The following is a 16097-nucleotide window of genomic DNA, read 5'->3' as shown; positions in this document are numbered from 1 at the left end:
GGCCGTGGCGGGGCTAGGACCGCGCCGGCCCCTCCCGCCCGCCCCCCGGCGGCCCGGGCCCGGCCCCCGCCCCGCCCGCAGTTACGCAACTGCCGCGGAAACTTTGGGTACTCGGGGCCGCTGTGGGACGGGGGCGGCTTCCCCGCGCAGCGGAGGGGCCCTCGGGGTGGCGGGGACGCGGGATCGCCGGGTGTCCCTCAGGGCCCGCCGGGGTCTGCCCCGCCGTTCCCCCCGTCCCGCACGAAGTTCGCGGAGGCCGGGGGAAGGCGGCGCCATGGAGGCCGGGCGGAGCGTTCCGGGTGAGCGCGGCGGCCGCGGCCCCGCTCGCCGCCGGCCCGGAGCCTTGCCCGCTGCGGAGGGCCCCAGGCGCCCCGCGGGGCGCGGTGCCGGCTCCTTGGCGGGAGCAGCTGGCCCGGCCCGGTCCGGCCCGGCCCTCGCCCAGGGCCCGCAGCAGGCGGAGCAGCTGCATCTTCCTGTCAGGGAATGCAGTTAAAAGCGTTGCTTTAGTGCTCAAGGAAACTTTTCCCTCCTGATGCAACTGAATTTCTGTCAACCTAATTAGCTTTGCTTTAAAACCATTATTCGGGAGGTTCACGGGTGATACTAATTTCTGGAAGCAAAATGATGTTTAAATTAGTTCACGTACAATGTTCGTAGCATAATTTAGTGATGCTATGGCAATGGGGGCCACATAATGGGGGAAAAAAGAAAGGGAGCATTCATGGTGACATGGACTACAACTGCTCTGTTGTAGTTTAGGTAAGGTTTAGCCCTTTGCTGACAGGTACAGATTCAGTGCAGAGTTGTATCATAAATCTTTCCAGCTCACCATCCATAGGTGGTGTTTCAAATATAGCTGTGATACTTTGCGGATCTGTCACTCGTCCCCTATTTAGTCTATACTAGAAACCAGAGCTGTCATCAAAATGCATTCCTGAGGCTTTCTATAAAGTAAATGCAATACATACATTTTTTTGATCTTGTCTTTTATAGTCCCATTTTTTTGGTGCACTTGAAACAACTTCTGAATGGTGATGTGACCCAGAATTTACTTAAATTCAGTAGCTGCATCTATAAAGAATAATATTGTTCACTTTCCAACTTCAGTGTTGTTTTTTGCAATAGGAAGCGTACAGGTTTTTTATGACTACACACATACCGATATCACACATTGGCTATACAAACACACAATGTTATTTTAGTAATGCGTTTCTTATTTCTGCATTTTGGACAGACTCCAGGCTATGCTGATCGATAAGAATACATCCTCCTCAGTAATCAGAATCTACATTAAAAAAGTCTTAGGTAAGTAATTTTCTTCTGAACTTACTTAGTTCTTACTTATTTCTTAAGAAGAAGCATAAACTGTTCTGAACTTCATTTGGCTTCTCCAGCTTAGAAGTCGGACCTGACTCTTGAACAATCTTTGTCCCTTGATCGGTGTTACTAATATTGGTAATGTAGATTCTCAGAGTCACAGTTTAAGCCTGTACATGAACTCTGGATTAGGATCAGCTAGCTCTATGGAACAGATCTTGCTTGTGCATTTCCTGATTTCCTTGCTTTAACAAATATTCCGTGTCATTTGTTTTTCCTTACATTTCCTGTTCATGTTCCCATTGGCTAGGCAGATCTCCTCCTTGGTTGTTTTTTTTTCTGGTGTTTTTTTGGTTTTTGTTGGGGTTTTTTTGCCACATCTGCTATATTTCTGGTCAGGAAACCCAGTACTCCTGAGACTTGTTTATGCTTCCCTTCCCTAAGAATTTTCCATGCTATCTTTTATACCATTCTTCTACTGCTTCCTCACTGGGTCACTTGCTAGCGTTTTTACTAGCTCAGACAGCTGTGCTAATTACCGCACCTGCTCCAGGGTTATGCAGATACTACATATCCTTTTTTTCTGCAATTTCCTTGTTTAAAACCTTTGGATATTAGATGATTGTGTGCATGCATGTGGTTATTGTACAGATAATGATCTGAACAGGAGTGATTTTCGTACAGCCTTTACAAGTGCTTTTTTGCTTCCTTCAGGCCTCTGTATCCTTCAGTAAAGACACACCCACCTTCCTATGACATTCCTTACCAGATGACATGCCTATTCAAGGCAAGGGTCTGATAAGCTCATTCATGGTGACATCTCATCTACATTAATTAGACCACTTCCGTAAGACAGTGTGGCATCTCATAAGTATATGCACATCTGTTGTAAACTTAAGCAGTATTTATTACAGCTAGAACTATCTTCTTCAGCAAGATGATAGCATTTCAGCTGCACTTTTTAATGATTAATATAATTAGCTGCTCTTGTGCTACTTGGTGCAGGCTAAAGCATCTTTCTCCACTAATCTGAAAGTGGTTAAAACTGTAAGAGTAAATTCTCATACTATTGTTGTTATTATTCTTTGTTTAGAAAATAGTAACTTCCTTCTTTGGACACAAAAATAGCATATGACCACCAGCTTTTATAGAAAATGATTCAATATGTTCAAGTCCATGGAAGACAATGGCACTTCCATCACAATGGGATTGGATTAAGTGATAAAGGAACCAAACCACAAATGTGACATAGAAAGCTTCCTTATCATTACTTCTTTCTTCTAATCACAAGATCGTACATCATAAAAAATAAGACAATAACATGAGATTTAGATTAGATATTAGGAAAAATTTCTTCACGGAGAGAGTGGTCAGGCACTGGAGCAGACTGCCCAGGGAAGTGGTGCAATCACAGTCCCTGGAAGTATTCAAAAAACGTGTGGATGTGGTGCTTAGGGACATGGTTTAGCGGTGGACCAGGCAGTTTGGTTAATGGTTGGACTCGATGATCTCAGAGGTCCTTTCCAACCCTAACGATTCTATGATTCTATTATTATTTTATCTCAATTTCATGTGCTGTTCAAATGGTTTTGAATAGTACAGACTTTTTTTGTTCAACTGAAGGATTTATAAAATACAGTACTTTGAGTACATCCTATTTGTCGTACATTTTCTAGCAGCAAATTCAATCTATACTTTAGTGGAAAGCCAAGCAAACAGATCAGAAGAAATAAGTGCACTTTCAAACGTACCCTTAGATAATGAGCATCTAATGGTTTAAAGAAACAATACCATGTGTTGTAATTTTTTATCTAGATCCATTGCTGCTTTGTATCAAAGCCCTACATACATTAAAATTTTTCTGAGAAAGCCTACATAGGTGAAGATGCATGTGTGATGTCTGTTGTGAAATAAAACATTCAGGATTCCCTGGAAAAATCTCATGCTTTCTGGGTAACTGAGTAACAGTTACACAGTGCAGAGCAGGAAGAGCGTGTACAGTTCCTGCCTTCTGTTTGAGTATGCACTACGGAAAGAGACTTTAAGCGGTATTTAACTACATCTACTTGCTTTCATATGCTTCAGTGAAGAAGAGCCATATATAAAAAGAAAGCTTCTGTTCCTCCAAAATAAATAATGGAGAACAAAGAATACAATGCAACAGTAAACATGTTACATGAAGTTTCACTGTACAAAGGTATACATGTGCATCATACACACACATTTACACTTTAAAAAACATATAGTTTGTCATGCAAGTTAATAATTTTTATTTGCACTTGTGGCAATTGGGTATTGTTTAATAGACTTTTTTGTATATTATGCTCTTGGTAATAGTTCTATATTAATCTAATTTTCAAGAGATTTCTTCTGGAGAGGTATACTTCAGTAAATGTATTGTCTTTTTTAACAAAGGGGCCAATGCTTAAGATTCTGGGTTTTATTTATGTGCATTTCACAGCTATTTGTTTCCCAGGTAGCTAACAGCTTTTAGACTTTGGTTGGCAGCTCAGAATGCATGCAAAGAATATCCTACGTAGCCAACTGTGATGTGGTTTATTTAATACAAAGACCTGGTGTATATTACAAAGTTTCACCAAAATAGCTATGTCAGCATACCTCCCCAGCCAACATCTCCAAGCCAGCAAAACCTCTAATGTGGACACAGTCTGCTAGCAGCAAAAAAAAAAAAAAGAACTGTCAGCTTAGTTCATGTTGTTTTATAAGTTGATGTAATTTCACTGGCAAGAAAGCTATGTGAACATCTATAGTATATGACTGCTCAGACATTCATTTCAGAAACAGCTGTGCTAACCAAAAAATTGCACCAATGTTTGTGTCTCAGAGGTTATTCCCCTTACAGCAAAGCCAGTGGAATGGGACACACCAACACTGCTCATCCACATCAATACAAAGTCAGATTATACTTAAACAGTTTGCAACAGTGATTTGGGAAAAGCTGTAGCGTCTGGTTTGCAAACAGCTGAAGCCCTGTCGGAAGTGACCACACTACAGCTGCTTGTTTCAACTTGTTTACTGAGGTTAGCATGCCCCCTTCCAAGAAGACAGTGGAACAAAATACATAGGCACACCATAATCAATTTGTCTCAGGTAGCTTAAACTGCTGATGAAAATGAGGTTTCCTAATATAGCTGACTTGGCACATAAAAGAATTAGGAAACAAATTCACATTTGTGGAAACAGTGGTAATGTTTAAAGAACAGAAAACCAGCTAGCCTTTAAGACTTTCAGTTACTTGAGACAGATTTGGAAGATGATTTTTGGCCAAATTATGTGGGAATTGAAGTCCTAAAATGGTCATGTAAAATAAACCAGGACCTGATCTGCTCTGGTGCTTCAGAATAAAAGTCCAGATTTGCAAAAAGAAAAAAAGAAATGGCTTAATACAGTATGATCTTATTGGCAAGAGTTGTTCTGGAATAGTTATGCCAGTCTGGCTCCCTGTGTGAACACTGCTGTCAATACCAGAATAATTACCCAGCTAACAAGACTAAAACACATAGGAGTAGCTACAGAGGAAGAAATATTCTGGAATAGCTCTGCAAACTTTAGCAGTAGGGTAGCCTAGAACAGTGCTGAGAATCATACCTGCATCGAAAGTACTTTTTCTGTCCTAACTAATCTAACTTGCAGGAAGATAGAGTAAGGTACCGTTTTGGTTTTTTGTTAATAAAAACTGCATGTACACAGAGAGGGTTTTCTGATGTAGATTTTGCCAGGAAACAAGGCTAATAGTTTAATTACCTTCAGATTTGATATTTTGGGAGAGTCTTCCAGTTTGAATTTCCTGTGTCCAATACAGAGGGCGTATGATTTGCTCAAGCTCAGCAGGGCAATTTGAAACAAAGCCCAATTATTCTGACATCCTGCTACTGCTGTTAGTGTAAAACATATCAGTTGTCACCTAATAAGTGTATGTATATAGAAAAATAAATAAAAAGGCAGTGTCATATATTTCTTGACACATCTTGAACACGTTGTTGGTTGTACTTGTTGCCCAGCGCTGTATATTTCACCTTTTCCCCTCTCTGCAGAAGATAGGGCCTACAGGACTCATTCTGCATGTTTTTGAATTGCAGGATCCTCTATTTCCTCTAGCAAGTACAAGTAACATTCATGATCAGTATTCCCTGTTTTCATCATGTGTTTTCTTTTTGCCTGGGAAGTCATCCTTGATACTAACTTTTAACCTCTGTGGGATAACGAGGAGGGATGAGAGGAACATTGTTGTTCTCGGAAGCGTTAAAGTTGACCCATCTAAAAACAGTCATTTAAGACGTGGTCCTGCCGTTGGGCACGTAGGGGACAGCAAAACCAGCTAGCGAAGCAGAAAGAGAAGTACTTCTCTTCCATGTGCCTTTTGGTTTAGCTGCACAGGGAGAAGCCCAGGAGTGGGTGCTCGTATGCAGACCAATGAGAGCCTTTATTCTTCAGGTGGACAGAAATAGGCAAACATCTCCATCCATTAGCTGAGAGACCATGAAGTGTAGTCTGACAGAGATAAAACTGCACATTTTTTTTTCTAATAACCTGGGAAAAGTGGAAGACAGAGTATTGCTTTCCTTCTTGTTTTGGTTTTATGATTTTCATGCGGAAGATCTGAAATACTGGACCTGGTGCAGCAAGGTATTAAAAAATTAAAAGGTGTGATTATGGAACTTATTCAAAAAGGGTGAAAAAGAAAACTTTGATAAAAAGAACATTCATAGAAGTACTCAAAATGCATGCATCCTTTTCAGGATATTTGTTGACTGATTTATAAAAGGTATGTATCTTGCTTTCTTGTGAATTTTTGATTGCATCTACTATGAGACTGTATGCTAGACTTCTTCGTGATAGGAGATTTTACAACACATCCCTAAATTAGCCACGGAAATTCCCTCAATATTCAGATCATGTGAAGAAGCAAAGATCACTGAAGAAAATCTTTTTAAAAAAGTGCCACAACCTCTAATAATTACAAAATCAAGATAAATGACGAAGTCTCATCTTTTTTATGTAACAAAGTTTCTCAAAAGATCCCAAGTTAGCTTTGCCAGAGCTTCAACTCTTGGTTCTCAAAGCACTATCTTATTTTAGATCTACTTGGAACAGTTCCAGTTGCTTTCATCCCTCAAACTGCTTGCAGCCACCTGCTACCTGGATGCTACTGTCCAAGAGGGCTCAGCTGGCAGAAGGGAACATCTGAACACTCCATGCGTGGTCTGGGTTCCTGCAAAGTTAGCCAGCTTAAGTAGATCAGCTTCATCAACACTACAGGCCGAGATGGCTGCCCTGCGTTCACACTTTCCGCTTCAGACTGTTAACTGTCAGCAAAACCCAAAACTGCAATCCCCAGCAAGAACTGAGAAGTATTTGGGAAACTTGTGAATTCTTAGATCCAGAAATTAGAAGATACATTTGGATGTAGAAAAGCATAAACAATGGTGATTTTAAAGGCCACCCATGTCAAATTATTAACCAATTCCTGAAATTCGTAACAAAAATGTTTACAACAGGTTTTGTCTCAGTAATAGCGTAAGTACCAACTGAGGGACTTCTCTAAAATTAGGGCTTACTTAGGGCTTCAGCTAAAGACAAACGTAACAGGACAGGAATTTTTCTGTTATGTTACGGTAGATCTGTGAACACAGAATGGTTGAAAGGCCTGGTAGAGAAGCTTCCTGATTTCTGCAGTTCTGATAGGAACTAGTTAGGATAGTATCTGTTAGGAACACTAGGAATACTGCTTTGAATGTTCACACACACAAGCACACCATAGAGTAAGACAGATAAAGTGAAATTCAGTTTTAATCTATTAAGTTTTCCTTTTGCCAAAAAAAGAACTCTCTGACAGAGCAATAGATAGGGAAAGGAAAAGAGTAAGATCAGTAGAAGGTTCTTATGTATTTAATGATGGCAAAAAATGTATTTAATGTGTTTTGCAGCATCTTCGGTCATTATGGCTTGTATCTTAGCCTGAATATTATCTACATTTTGGGACAATCACCATGCACCTATTTAGAGTGGTGTTCCTCTTACAGACTTCATTGATTTGATAGATGGACTGAAGGATTGCCTGTCCTTAGGTATTTAGAATAAGTTGTCATAAAGAATCTAGAATAAGCAGGTCAAAGCTGATGATCATGGGAATTCCTAAAACCTATTCTAAAATTCTATTACACAATCCCACTAAAACTGCACTTTTATGCACATAAAAACAGTCTGCTCACTATTCCATCTTCAGTAGAACTACTGGTAATGTTTAAAACCCGCCACATTTCAAATAAATCAAAACCCAGAACCCTAAATGAAACAATAGTGTTTTCTATTAATACAAATAATCTGATGGATGAGTGAAATGTCAAATTTCAAGATAGAACTGCAGTAATCAAACTGCCACAATTTATACTTGTCTTGAAAATAAAATCAGCAAGAGTATTTAAAAAAAAAGAGATTGTGCTGTAATATACCTGACCACAAAGCCAAGCATAGAGTGACAGGAGACTTCCTTCCCTTTATTTAGATAAGTAAGAAACAGCAAAGCTTTACTCATGGAGTTTTGCCAGGTTATTCCTAATCTTGGACTTCCTTTCCTACACACTATCTATTGTTAATATTACAAAGTCACAGTATAGGAAACAGGCGTTCTTATAAAAACTGGAACTGAAACAAATCACCATTCATACCTCTGAGTCTATGCACGGACACATTTCATAAATAGCACTAAATTTAAAACAGGTCTAATACATTTAACATTAAATTCAAAATATAATGTTAAGACAAAATCTTAGTTCAGTGGATTTTCTGTTAAATGAGAACTATAGGCCTAATCCAAAGTTCAGATACTGATTTTATTTATATATGTGTGTATCTAAACCAACTCCTTAGCTGTTTAAATGACAACAGTTTTCCCCATATAATTCAACTAATTAAGTAGCCAGTTAAAAGGTGAAAAAGTATTTGGTCTTGTACATTAAAAGTTTGCAAGAAAGTGTGGCAGGGACATGCAAAAGTACAAGAAAATAACATTTGTAGAAGAGTCTAAATACAGAGATGGGGATTGATTAAAACGTGGATCAGAAACTTAAGCAATAGATTTTACAAAACGGACAGTGATCATACAAAGTTCATTCAAAAGGATTAAAAAAAAAAAACGAGGAGGAAGAAAAGCATTGCTTCTTGAGTTTACTCAATGCTTAAAAGAATATAAACATTTTACAACACCTAACAAATTACATCATCTCGAGTTTTAAGAATTGGGTGTGCTTTGCTAAGTAGCTTAGCAAATTAATTAGCAGATTCAAGAAACAATGTTTTACAGTGGTTGAAAACTGGAAGTTTTATTGTTTTCCATTTAAAATGGATGACAAATTTGGAAAAGATAAGGTGAAATACATTCCAAACTAAGTCTTGAGACTATGAACAATTCTTATCGGAAGACAAACACTGAAAATGATTGCGTAGCAAAACTACTCCTTTGTAGAGTATAAAAAACAAACTTTCTGCCCTCTGCTGTTTAGACCAGGAAAAAATTAACTGGGATACAAATCTGTTGAGAAGCATATAGGTAAGGGCTGAGCCTAACTCTGCTTTTAAGAAAATAATCTAGTTTATGCTTAAACTAGTTGGATTTTTAGTTGTTGTATGCAGTTGGACTCTGCACTGGCATGAAGTTTGCCTGAGTTTAGCGGTCTATCAAAAAGGTGCCAGGGAGCCATTCGCAAGTCGCTTACTTCCTAAATCCAAAAGTTACCTGACATGCCCAGGAAAGGCAGTTCTACAAAACAAAGTGAAATTTGCAGTAAAACAAAACATACAAAAGTTCTACAGTGAGGGTAACAGATTATGTTCCATACTTAAATAGATTTCTAACGATTAAATAGTAATACACTCAACTTCCTCACAGATCATTCAGAACCTAATTGATGTTTGTAAATTGCTTTATGAGTGAAATGCTGCACTGCCTACATATCAGTTACTTAACTTCTTAAGAAGAGAGTTGAAAGTAATTTTTTTCTGTTAGAAAATCAACCATCAGTTCTTCCAGACTTGCAAAAAAAACAGTAGAGAAATGGCCTCAAATTTAACTTTGCTTTTAGCGGCTAGATACCTGAGCAAGTTTTAAAAAGCCTATTAAAAATAAAATGGGTTAAAAGTAGCAACATTTTTTTTTTTAATAGCTTGTGAATAATGCTTTGTACTCTCCATGTCTTGTTCAAGGGTTTTTACAAAGCAATTGCAAATTCATGAGAGGAAACAAGTTATGTTAAATATAGCTTTATATGTCACCTTTAATTTTGGATAGAGTTTACATTAAAACTGAAAAATCCTGATCCACAACTGACGACTGACTTTACCACTATCTATGGGTTACTGAAGCAGATGCTTTTTCACTCTCCAGCTTCAGGTGCCCTACAAAGCAGCAGCTAGACAAATACCGTAATGCCAGCATTGGTAACTCAAATCAGTATGATATCAACAGCAGGAAGCGTCATTTGCTGTGCATTCGCATGAATCATCATGTTTGAGAGAACTCTGCTCTGTCTGCACATCCGTACTTCTGTCGTGGCAGCTGCCAAGCCCTTGGTAGCTGCCGTGTGTGGTATGAAGACAGGGAAAGGGGGAATTTGCAGAGCTGTAGAAAGACCCATTCCAGCCTCACATAAAGGCAAATCTACCTTTCTAATAATTAAGCTAACATCCCTGGCTGCTGAGAAGCTGCTTTTCCAGGCTCAGTACTTCTCCCCAGAACAAACTGAAAGGTACAGTTCAAAAGCAACATGCTTGGTGTAAAGGATCTTTCTCCTCACTTTTCTTCTTGAGTCTGTTCATGGATCACTGCCAGAGTTTGAGTTTCTCTAAACTTCACCCAGCTTCAGAGTTTAACCTTGACCATCCTCAATTCAGATCATTTTTTGTCAGAGGAAACAAGACCATTCAGTGTTGCAGTTTTTACTTCTACACTATTGTGATAAGCTTTTTTTTAAAAAAAAGGGAATATGCAGGCTTTCTAAATGACATTCCGTATTCACAAAATCCGCTTTGAACTGTCCATTTTACCCATGACCACTGAGGGAAACCCTCCCCTCCCCTTCTAGCACGCGCTTCAGGACAGAACACACATGTAAATTGCCAGCACTTGCCATAATGCCAACGAACTCTACAGCAACTAGTTTTCTTTTTTTAAAAAGTTTAAAGAGACAGAAAAGTACACGTGTTCAGATTCATAGGGCAGTAGCGAGATAAAACACAAAAAGCTTCTAGGACTTCTATCAAAAACTTCTATTTTGCTGCCATGAGTTCTAGACTATGGCTATAGTGAGATGGAATAAAAGAGAAAACACTGGCCTACACATAGGCTGTTATTGTATTTCACCTCAAAATGTAGGCCAACTACATAAAAAAATACTAGTCAGAAATCCCAAGCAGTAACATTTGATCATATTTAATTACCACTTACTATACGTGACAAAAATTCTATGATTCTATGAAAAAAGTCCCTGCATACAGATGGTAAATGAAACACATTGCCAATTCATATATGGGAAGGGAAATTAAGTTTGTTCACACCATTGCCACACTATATAAAGCAATTAGAGAATAAGCAACTCTATATTCTAGAAAACTGACTTTTTTTTTAAGTGGCAGTAAGTGTTATTGATCAATGCACTTCTGCCATGCAAGTTTCATTTGAAATAGTACCTCTCAAAGGTACAAAAAAATTCAAAACAATAAGAAAATAATGCATTTGTGTGTAGGAACCCAATCGATACAGAAATTCATGCTGTTGCTATGAAAGACAGTAAATACACAGTTATTGCCAGAATCTGTATGTTAAGGTTCTCTCTTGCCTATCTGTCCTCTCCAATATACTTTAAGGGCTTCATGATGCACCCTCACTAGTGACAGTAAAACATTAATTAGTAAAACTATTTAACCTTATTCACAAAAGCTACAAAATATTGCATCAGAATACAATTGAAAACTGACTTTTGACATAACCCTTGTTAGACATTTTTCTTAAAAATGGAAAAGCATCATTTATATTGCAATACTTCGCTAGTCTTTCCTTTATAAGCACACTATCCATGCATCACAACATGAAGATCAGATTTAGCAGAAGCTAACGCTATTCTTAATCTGCCTCCTAGCCCCTGGTTCCACTTTTGCCATTTTTCACATCACCTTTACATACAGAAATAATCAGTATGCTACTTATGTTTAGGCCGCTGAGTTTTCTACGGTAACTGCTACCTGCAGAAAGCATGAGACTGCCTAGCAGGGGTTATAGCTATCTTTGTTAAAATGGAAGCGTTAGCTTGATTATAGTTTATTTCATTATCTAAGAAGGGTCAAAAAGCAGTGTAACACCCAGCCTCTGAGCTGACTGAATCCTTTGGAGGAAGAGGGCAGTAGTCCCACGTGTACTCTTATACATACATGAGTCTAGATGGAAGAAACATTCCTGTAAAGTATCATTCCCAGCAGTATAGTTTCGTTTTGTTTTTTTTTAAATTCCAGAACAGAAGCAAAACCAAGGGAAAAAACTACTTGATAAATGTAAAAAAAAAAAAACGTGCAGCTTCATATAATATTGAGACAGCTCTACTTTATGTAGGAAAGCTCTTCAAGTAGAACTATACTAATTTAGAGCTCAAGAAATTCTCAGCGTAGCATACTGAATTTCTACATTTGCAAGTAAAGCAAAACCAATCGCCTATCTCGTATCAGACAGGTGTGTAAAGTTAGCACCTACAGACATTCAGGCTATAATTACCAGCTCAAGATCCTGGCACAGGAAAGCATTTCATCTGATCCAGATGTTTATTTCTCCTCAAAATGTATTTGTGAACATTGTTTTTAGGTGTTTCACAAACCGCTTAGTAAGACAACAGCCACAAATCAATACTATTTCATGTTGCGCACTATTCTCCTGCAATGGTTTGTTTTCATTTCCCCCAACGCTTGTTCCAGTTGCTGAATTAGGTGGAGGAGGGTAGAAGGGTCGGTTTGCAACACCTGGGCAGTTTGATCTTCATTCTGATTGAGATGTAGCTTTAGAGTCACAGCAGGCTTAATCTGTTGTCTCAAACTTCTGCTTGCAAGCTGCATGAGGGAGTTTAGATGCAATGGGAATAAGGAAACAAACAAACAAACTAGAGATGGTTATCAACTTTCATATTTACAACTCACAACAGGTTTGCAGGACCTGCTTGGAAGACTGTTTAAAAATCCTTTTCATCCACATTAAAGATATACACAATCTTATTTAGTTTTATCACTAGGCAATAGTAATCCACTTTAATCAATGCTTTCATAATATTTCTGCAAATCAGGTGAGAATATATTTAGTATATGCTAACATTTTAAAAACACCAATGGAGCCGTGAATTCACTTTTCATAAAGCAACAAATACTTTGCATCGTTACATATCCTGTTCATCTCATAACTCTCTTTGGTGCAATTACAAAATTATGTCAGTTTTAAATACATGAAAAACTGCTGCCTCGATGATTTTGAAATAATATAAATTCATTGTTTAGTAGTGGCTTATGATGTTAAAAAAATGTAAAGTAAAATACAGAATACTGAAGACAAAATGAAAGTTACCTGCACATCCAGTCTCCATTCAAGACTGTGATAGCTGGGAAGCTTTGGTGCCAGCTCACTAAGAATGCTTCTGATCTCCTTCCTGTTATCAAGGTACAGCTGGAGCAATAATTTGTTCAATTCATCTGAGAATCCCAGAACATCAATGGAATCTTGGAAGTCTATCTCAGAAATCTAGAAATAACAATTTAGACCTTAATATGGAAGTGTGTATTAACAGTTATTTGTTGAGAAACAAGTAAGACTGTAAGTGAACATTACATACGGCATGGTGCAGTTATTTTCCTGCAGGAATGCGTGAGAACAATTCTACAACTAGGACAAAACAAATCATCCAGGTTTTAAGTGATCTACACATGTTGATGTATTACTGCTGATTTGCATGAGCTTCAGGAACAGTTTTAGACCATTTTTTTTAAAAAGAAAAACATTCAACATCCTCACATTTAAGCCTTCATATCAGAGAACAGAACGCAACACAAAAACGCATCTGAGCTTTGCCGTGAGGAAGGAGATATTTCAATCATCAGTTTATCAACAGTATGTTAGCACAATATTGCTACTCAAATTATAAATACTCTGAAATGATCTGAATGTCGGGACGCGTAAGCGAGCACCAGCTACAACTTCACGGCTCACGTTACAGTAACCCAGAAGCCAACTCCCACAGGTCAATGCCTTTGTGCTGAACTGAAGCAGCTTGCTTCATCCTTGTGGAAGCGGTTATTTATTCAACAGAAAGTGTCACACTTTTACAACACATTCATACTGTAAACACATTCTGTGATCAACTATGCTCTACCATAATACACTATCATTTATCTGTCAGTCAAATAACCTTACTTCAAGGGAAGATTCTGCAATATTTCAATCCCTTCCCCACCTGCTCTTCAGAACAATGCCTGCTTGAGTTTAATTTGGAATTACTTGTCTCTGTATCCCTTTTCCTTGTCTTCATTGTTCAAATATTCTACTATATCAACAGTAAAAAGTCTTCCAATGGAAACAATAATTATCCAACTATTATTCTTTTATTATCTGCTTACACCCACCCAAACTTCTGATGTCAGGAGCTGAAAAAGCTCTCAAATCTACCATATCAGGCAAACACAAGGAACACTTAACAAGGGGTTAGTACAGCACACATCCCGCACAGTAGCTGAACAACAACAACAAAACGTTCACTCAAGTTTTGTTACTTAGACAGAGCTTAATCCTGAAGCATGCTTCTCTGTACGGACTAAATTACTGCATGTTCTTGCTATACACTATTAAAATGTCAAAGTTTTAGCTTCAGACACTGAATACAAATTCCAGAGTCATCCACAGGGATGCAGTGTTTCAAAAAGAGAACAGCATAAGAGACATCTTTTTTTTTTAATTAAAAGAATACATTTCATCAGAATTTTGAACTAGGTTTTCTCCATTCATCAGTATTTTCAGAGCTACAAGTGTTTAGAAGACATCTCTTGAGTGTATCCCTGAATTCATTTCACAAAGGTATCCTTACCATAAGCTTGGAGCTTTCAGTAAGAAGAAACGTTAGTCCTTCTACCCCATGCTGAATGGTGTCAACACCAATGTTAAGTTTTCCTTTAAAGAAAGCACAAAGTACCTTTTACTTCCTTATTAAGCTGCCACAGCAACAATACACAAAACTGCAAGTTTATCCACAGCTGACTTGCAAAATATGCAGAGAAAAGAAAAAAAGAGGGTTGCGCACCCTTCAAATAATAACGTAAGGGGATCCCCCACCCAAAACAAACAAAGCAAAAAAAGCCCAAGGAAAACCCGAACTAATTTCTTAAGGCACGATATAGAAAAACCGCACGCTCACGTGCTAGGACTACGGCGCGAACGCAGTGGCACAGAAATGAGCAACTTGCAGGTTTCGTCCCCGCAAAGGAGGGCCCCGCAGGCACCCCGCACAACCCGACGCCCCCCGTGCCACAGCAGCGGCTGACCACAGGCACCGCTCCCCTCCGACGGCTGCGGGGCAGGCCAGGGCCCTCGGCGGCCCCGCACCGACGGCGCCGGGGGCTCGGGGGGGGGCCCCTTCGCGGAGCCGCCGCAGGAGCCACCGCTCTTCCCGCTCTCCCGCCCCCGCGGCGGAGTCGCTACGGCCGCCGCCCCGCCCCGCTCCCCGGCCCCGCCGCTCCCCAGGCCCGGCCGGCGGCGGGTGAGAGCCGCCGCTACCGCACCGGCCGCCGCAGGAGCTCCGGCCCGGCCCCCGGCTCTTACTGGCGGCTGCCTCGCAGGCCCGCGGCGCCGCGCCCCGCCGCAGCAGCTCCACCGCCAGGCGCCCCAGCTCGCCGACGGCTGAAACGAGAGGAGGCGACTCCGCTGCAGCACCCGGACGGCCGCGCCCGCCCAGCGCCCCGCCGCCCAGCCCCCCCCCAACCGCCGCCCTCCCCCCGGCCCAGGGCGAGGCCCGGCGGGCGGCGCGCCCCAGCCGGCTCCGGGGCGCAGGGCCGGGGCCGCTGGCGGACCTGCGGCGCCCAGCCGCGGCAGGCAGCCCAGGTGCGCCTTCTGCTCCTCCGACAGCACCAGCAGCATCCCGGCGCTCCGCCGCCCGGCGCCGCCGCCCGCCCAGGAAGGGGCGGTCTCCGCCCGGCGGGACGGGGCTCGGCGCCCGGGACGCGCCTGCGCGGGGCCGCGGCGGGACGGGGCTGTGCGGGAGGGAGAGAGGAGCAGCGCCCACCGGCGCCGAGAAAGCCGTTCCCGTCCCCGCTGCAGCCGCTCGCTGGCGGCGCATGGCCCCTTCGTCAGGAGAGGGCCTTTGCCACAGCCCTCATAAAGCGTGTTCTGCCTCGGTCTGCGCTGAAGCGGCAGCCGGGACTTAGGCGCGGCTCTGGAGTTTAGCAGTGCAGAGAAACTCATGTTCTGAGGGAAAGGAATCCGTAACTAGTTTGGGAAACCGGGGGGGAGAACGCGTGGGTTCAATGGAAGCGCTGCCAGCTGTGTACCACCAAAGCGGCCAGTAGCTAGAATAATATGCCCCCCCCCCCCCGTGTTTGTTACTGCAATGCAATCATTCTGTTTCCTAGACCTGTGCTGAAATTATGTAACAGACCATAATTTTTTGAGCCCTGCAATTCCTAATAATTCTGTCACCCTGCCCTAAATATGCATTCAAAGCCATTTTTCACATACAGCCCACATCAAC

The 16097-nt window shown here is 41.1% G+C and overlaps 1 protein-coding gene and 1 long non-coding RNA gene across 3 annotated transcripts; one reads left to right on the top strand and one right to left on the bottom strand.

Moving 5' to 3' along the window:
* The first annotated feature begins 128 nt into the window (after positions 1 to 128).
* LOC148050805 (uncharacterized) lies at positions 129 to 11836 on the top strand. Its single transcript, XR_015700793.1, has 3 exons — positions 129 to 299; positions 1235 to 1305; positions 6418 to 11836. It is a non-coding gene; the product is annotated as an uncharacterized LOC148050805 (long non-coding RNA).
* Positions 10750 to 15589, bottom strand: COMMD2 (COMM domain containing 2). Of its 2 annotated transcripts, XM_087740781.1 has the most exons (5): positions 15421 to 15588; positions 15173 to 15250; positions 14442 to 14524; positions 12932 to 13105; positions 10750 to 12426 (listed from the first exon to the last, which is right to left on the bottom strand). In XM_087740781.1, the coding sequence occupies exons 1-5, from the start codon at positions 15485 to 15487 to the stop codon at positions 12229 to 12231; spliced, it is 600 nt and encodes a 199-aa protein (XP_087596907.1). In that variant the 5' UTR covers positions 15488 to 15588; the 3' UTR covers positions 10750 to 12228. The 2 variants fall into 2 exon arrangements, with proteins under 2 accessions (XP_087596907.1, XP_087596908.1); XM_087740782.1 differs by lacking the exon at positions 15173 to 15250 and having other exon boundaries at positions 15421 to 15589.
* Positions 15590 to 16097: the final 508 nt, after the last annotated feature.

The sequence above is a fragment of the Nipponia nippon genome, unplaced genomic scaffold (genome assembly GCF_047370975.1).
Source record: "Nipponia nippon isolate SJK-2023a ecotype South Korea unplaced genomic scaffold, ASM4737097v1 scaffold_7, whole genome shotgun sequence".
Classification (NCBI taxonomy): domain Eukaryota; kingdom Metazoa; phylum Chordata; class Aves; order Pelecaniformes; family Threskiornithidae; genus Nipponia; species Nipponia nippon.
This window is presented reverse-complemented; position numbering and strand designations above follow the sequence as displayed.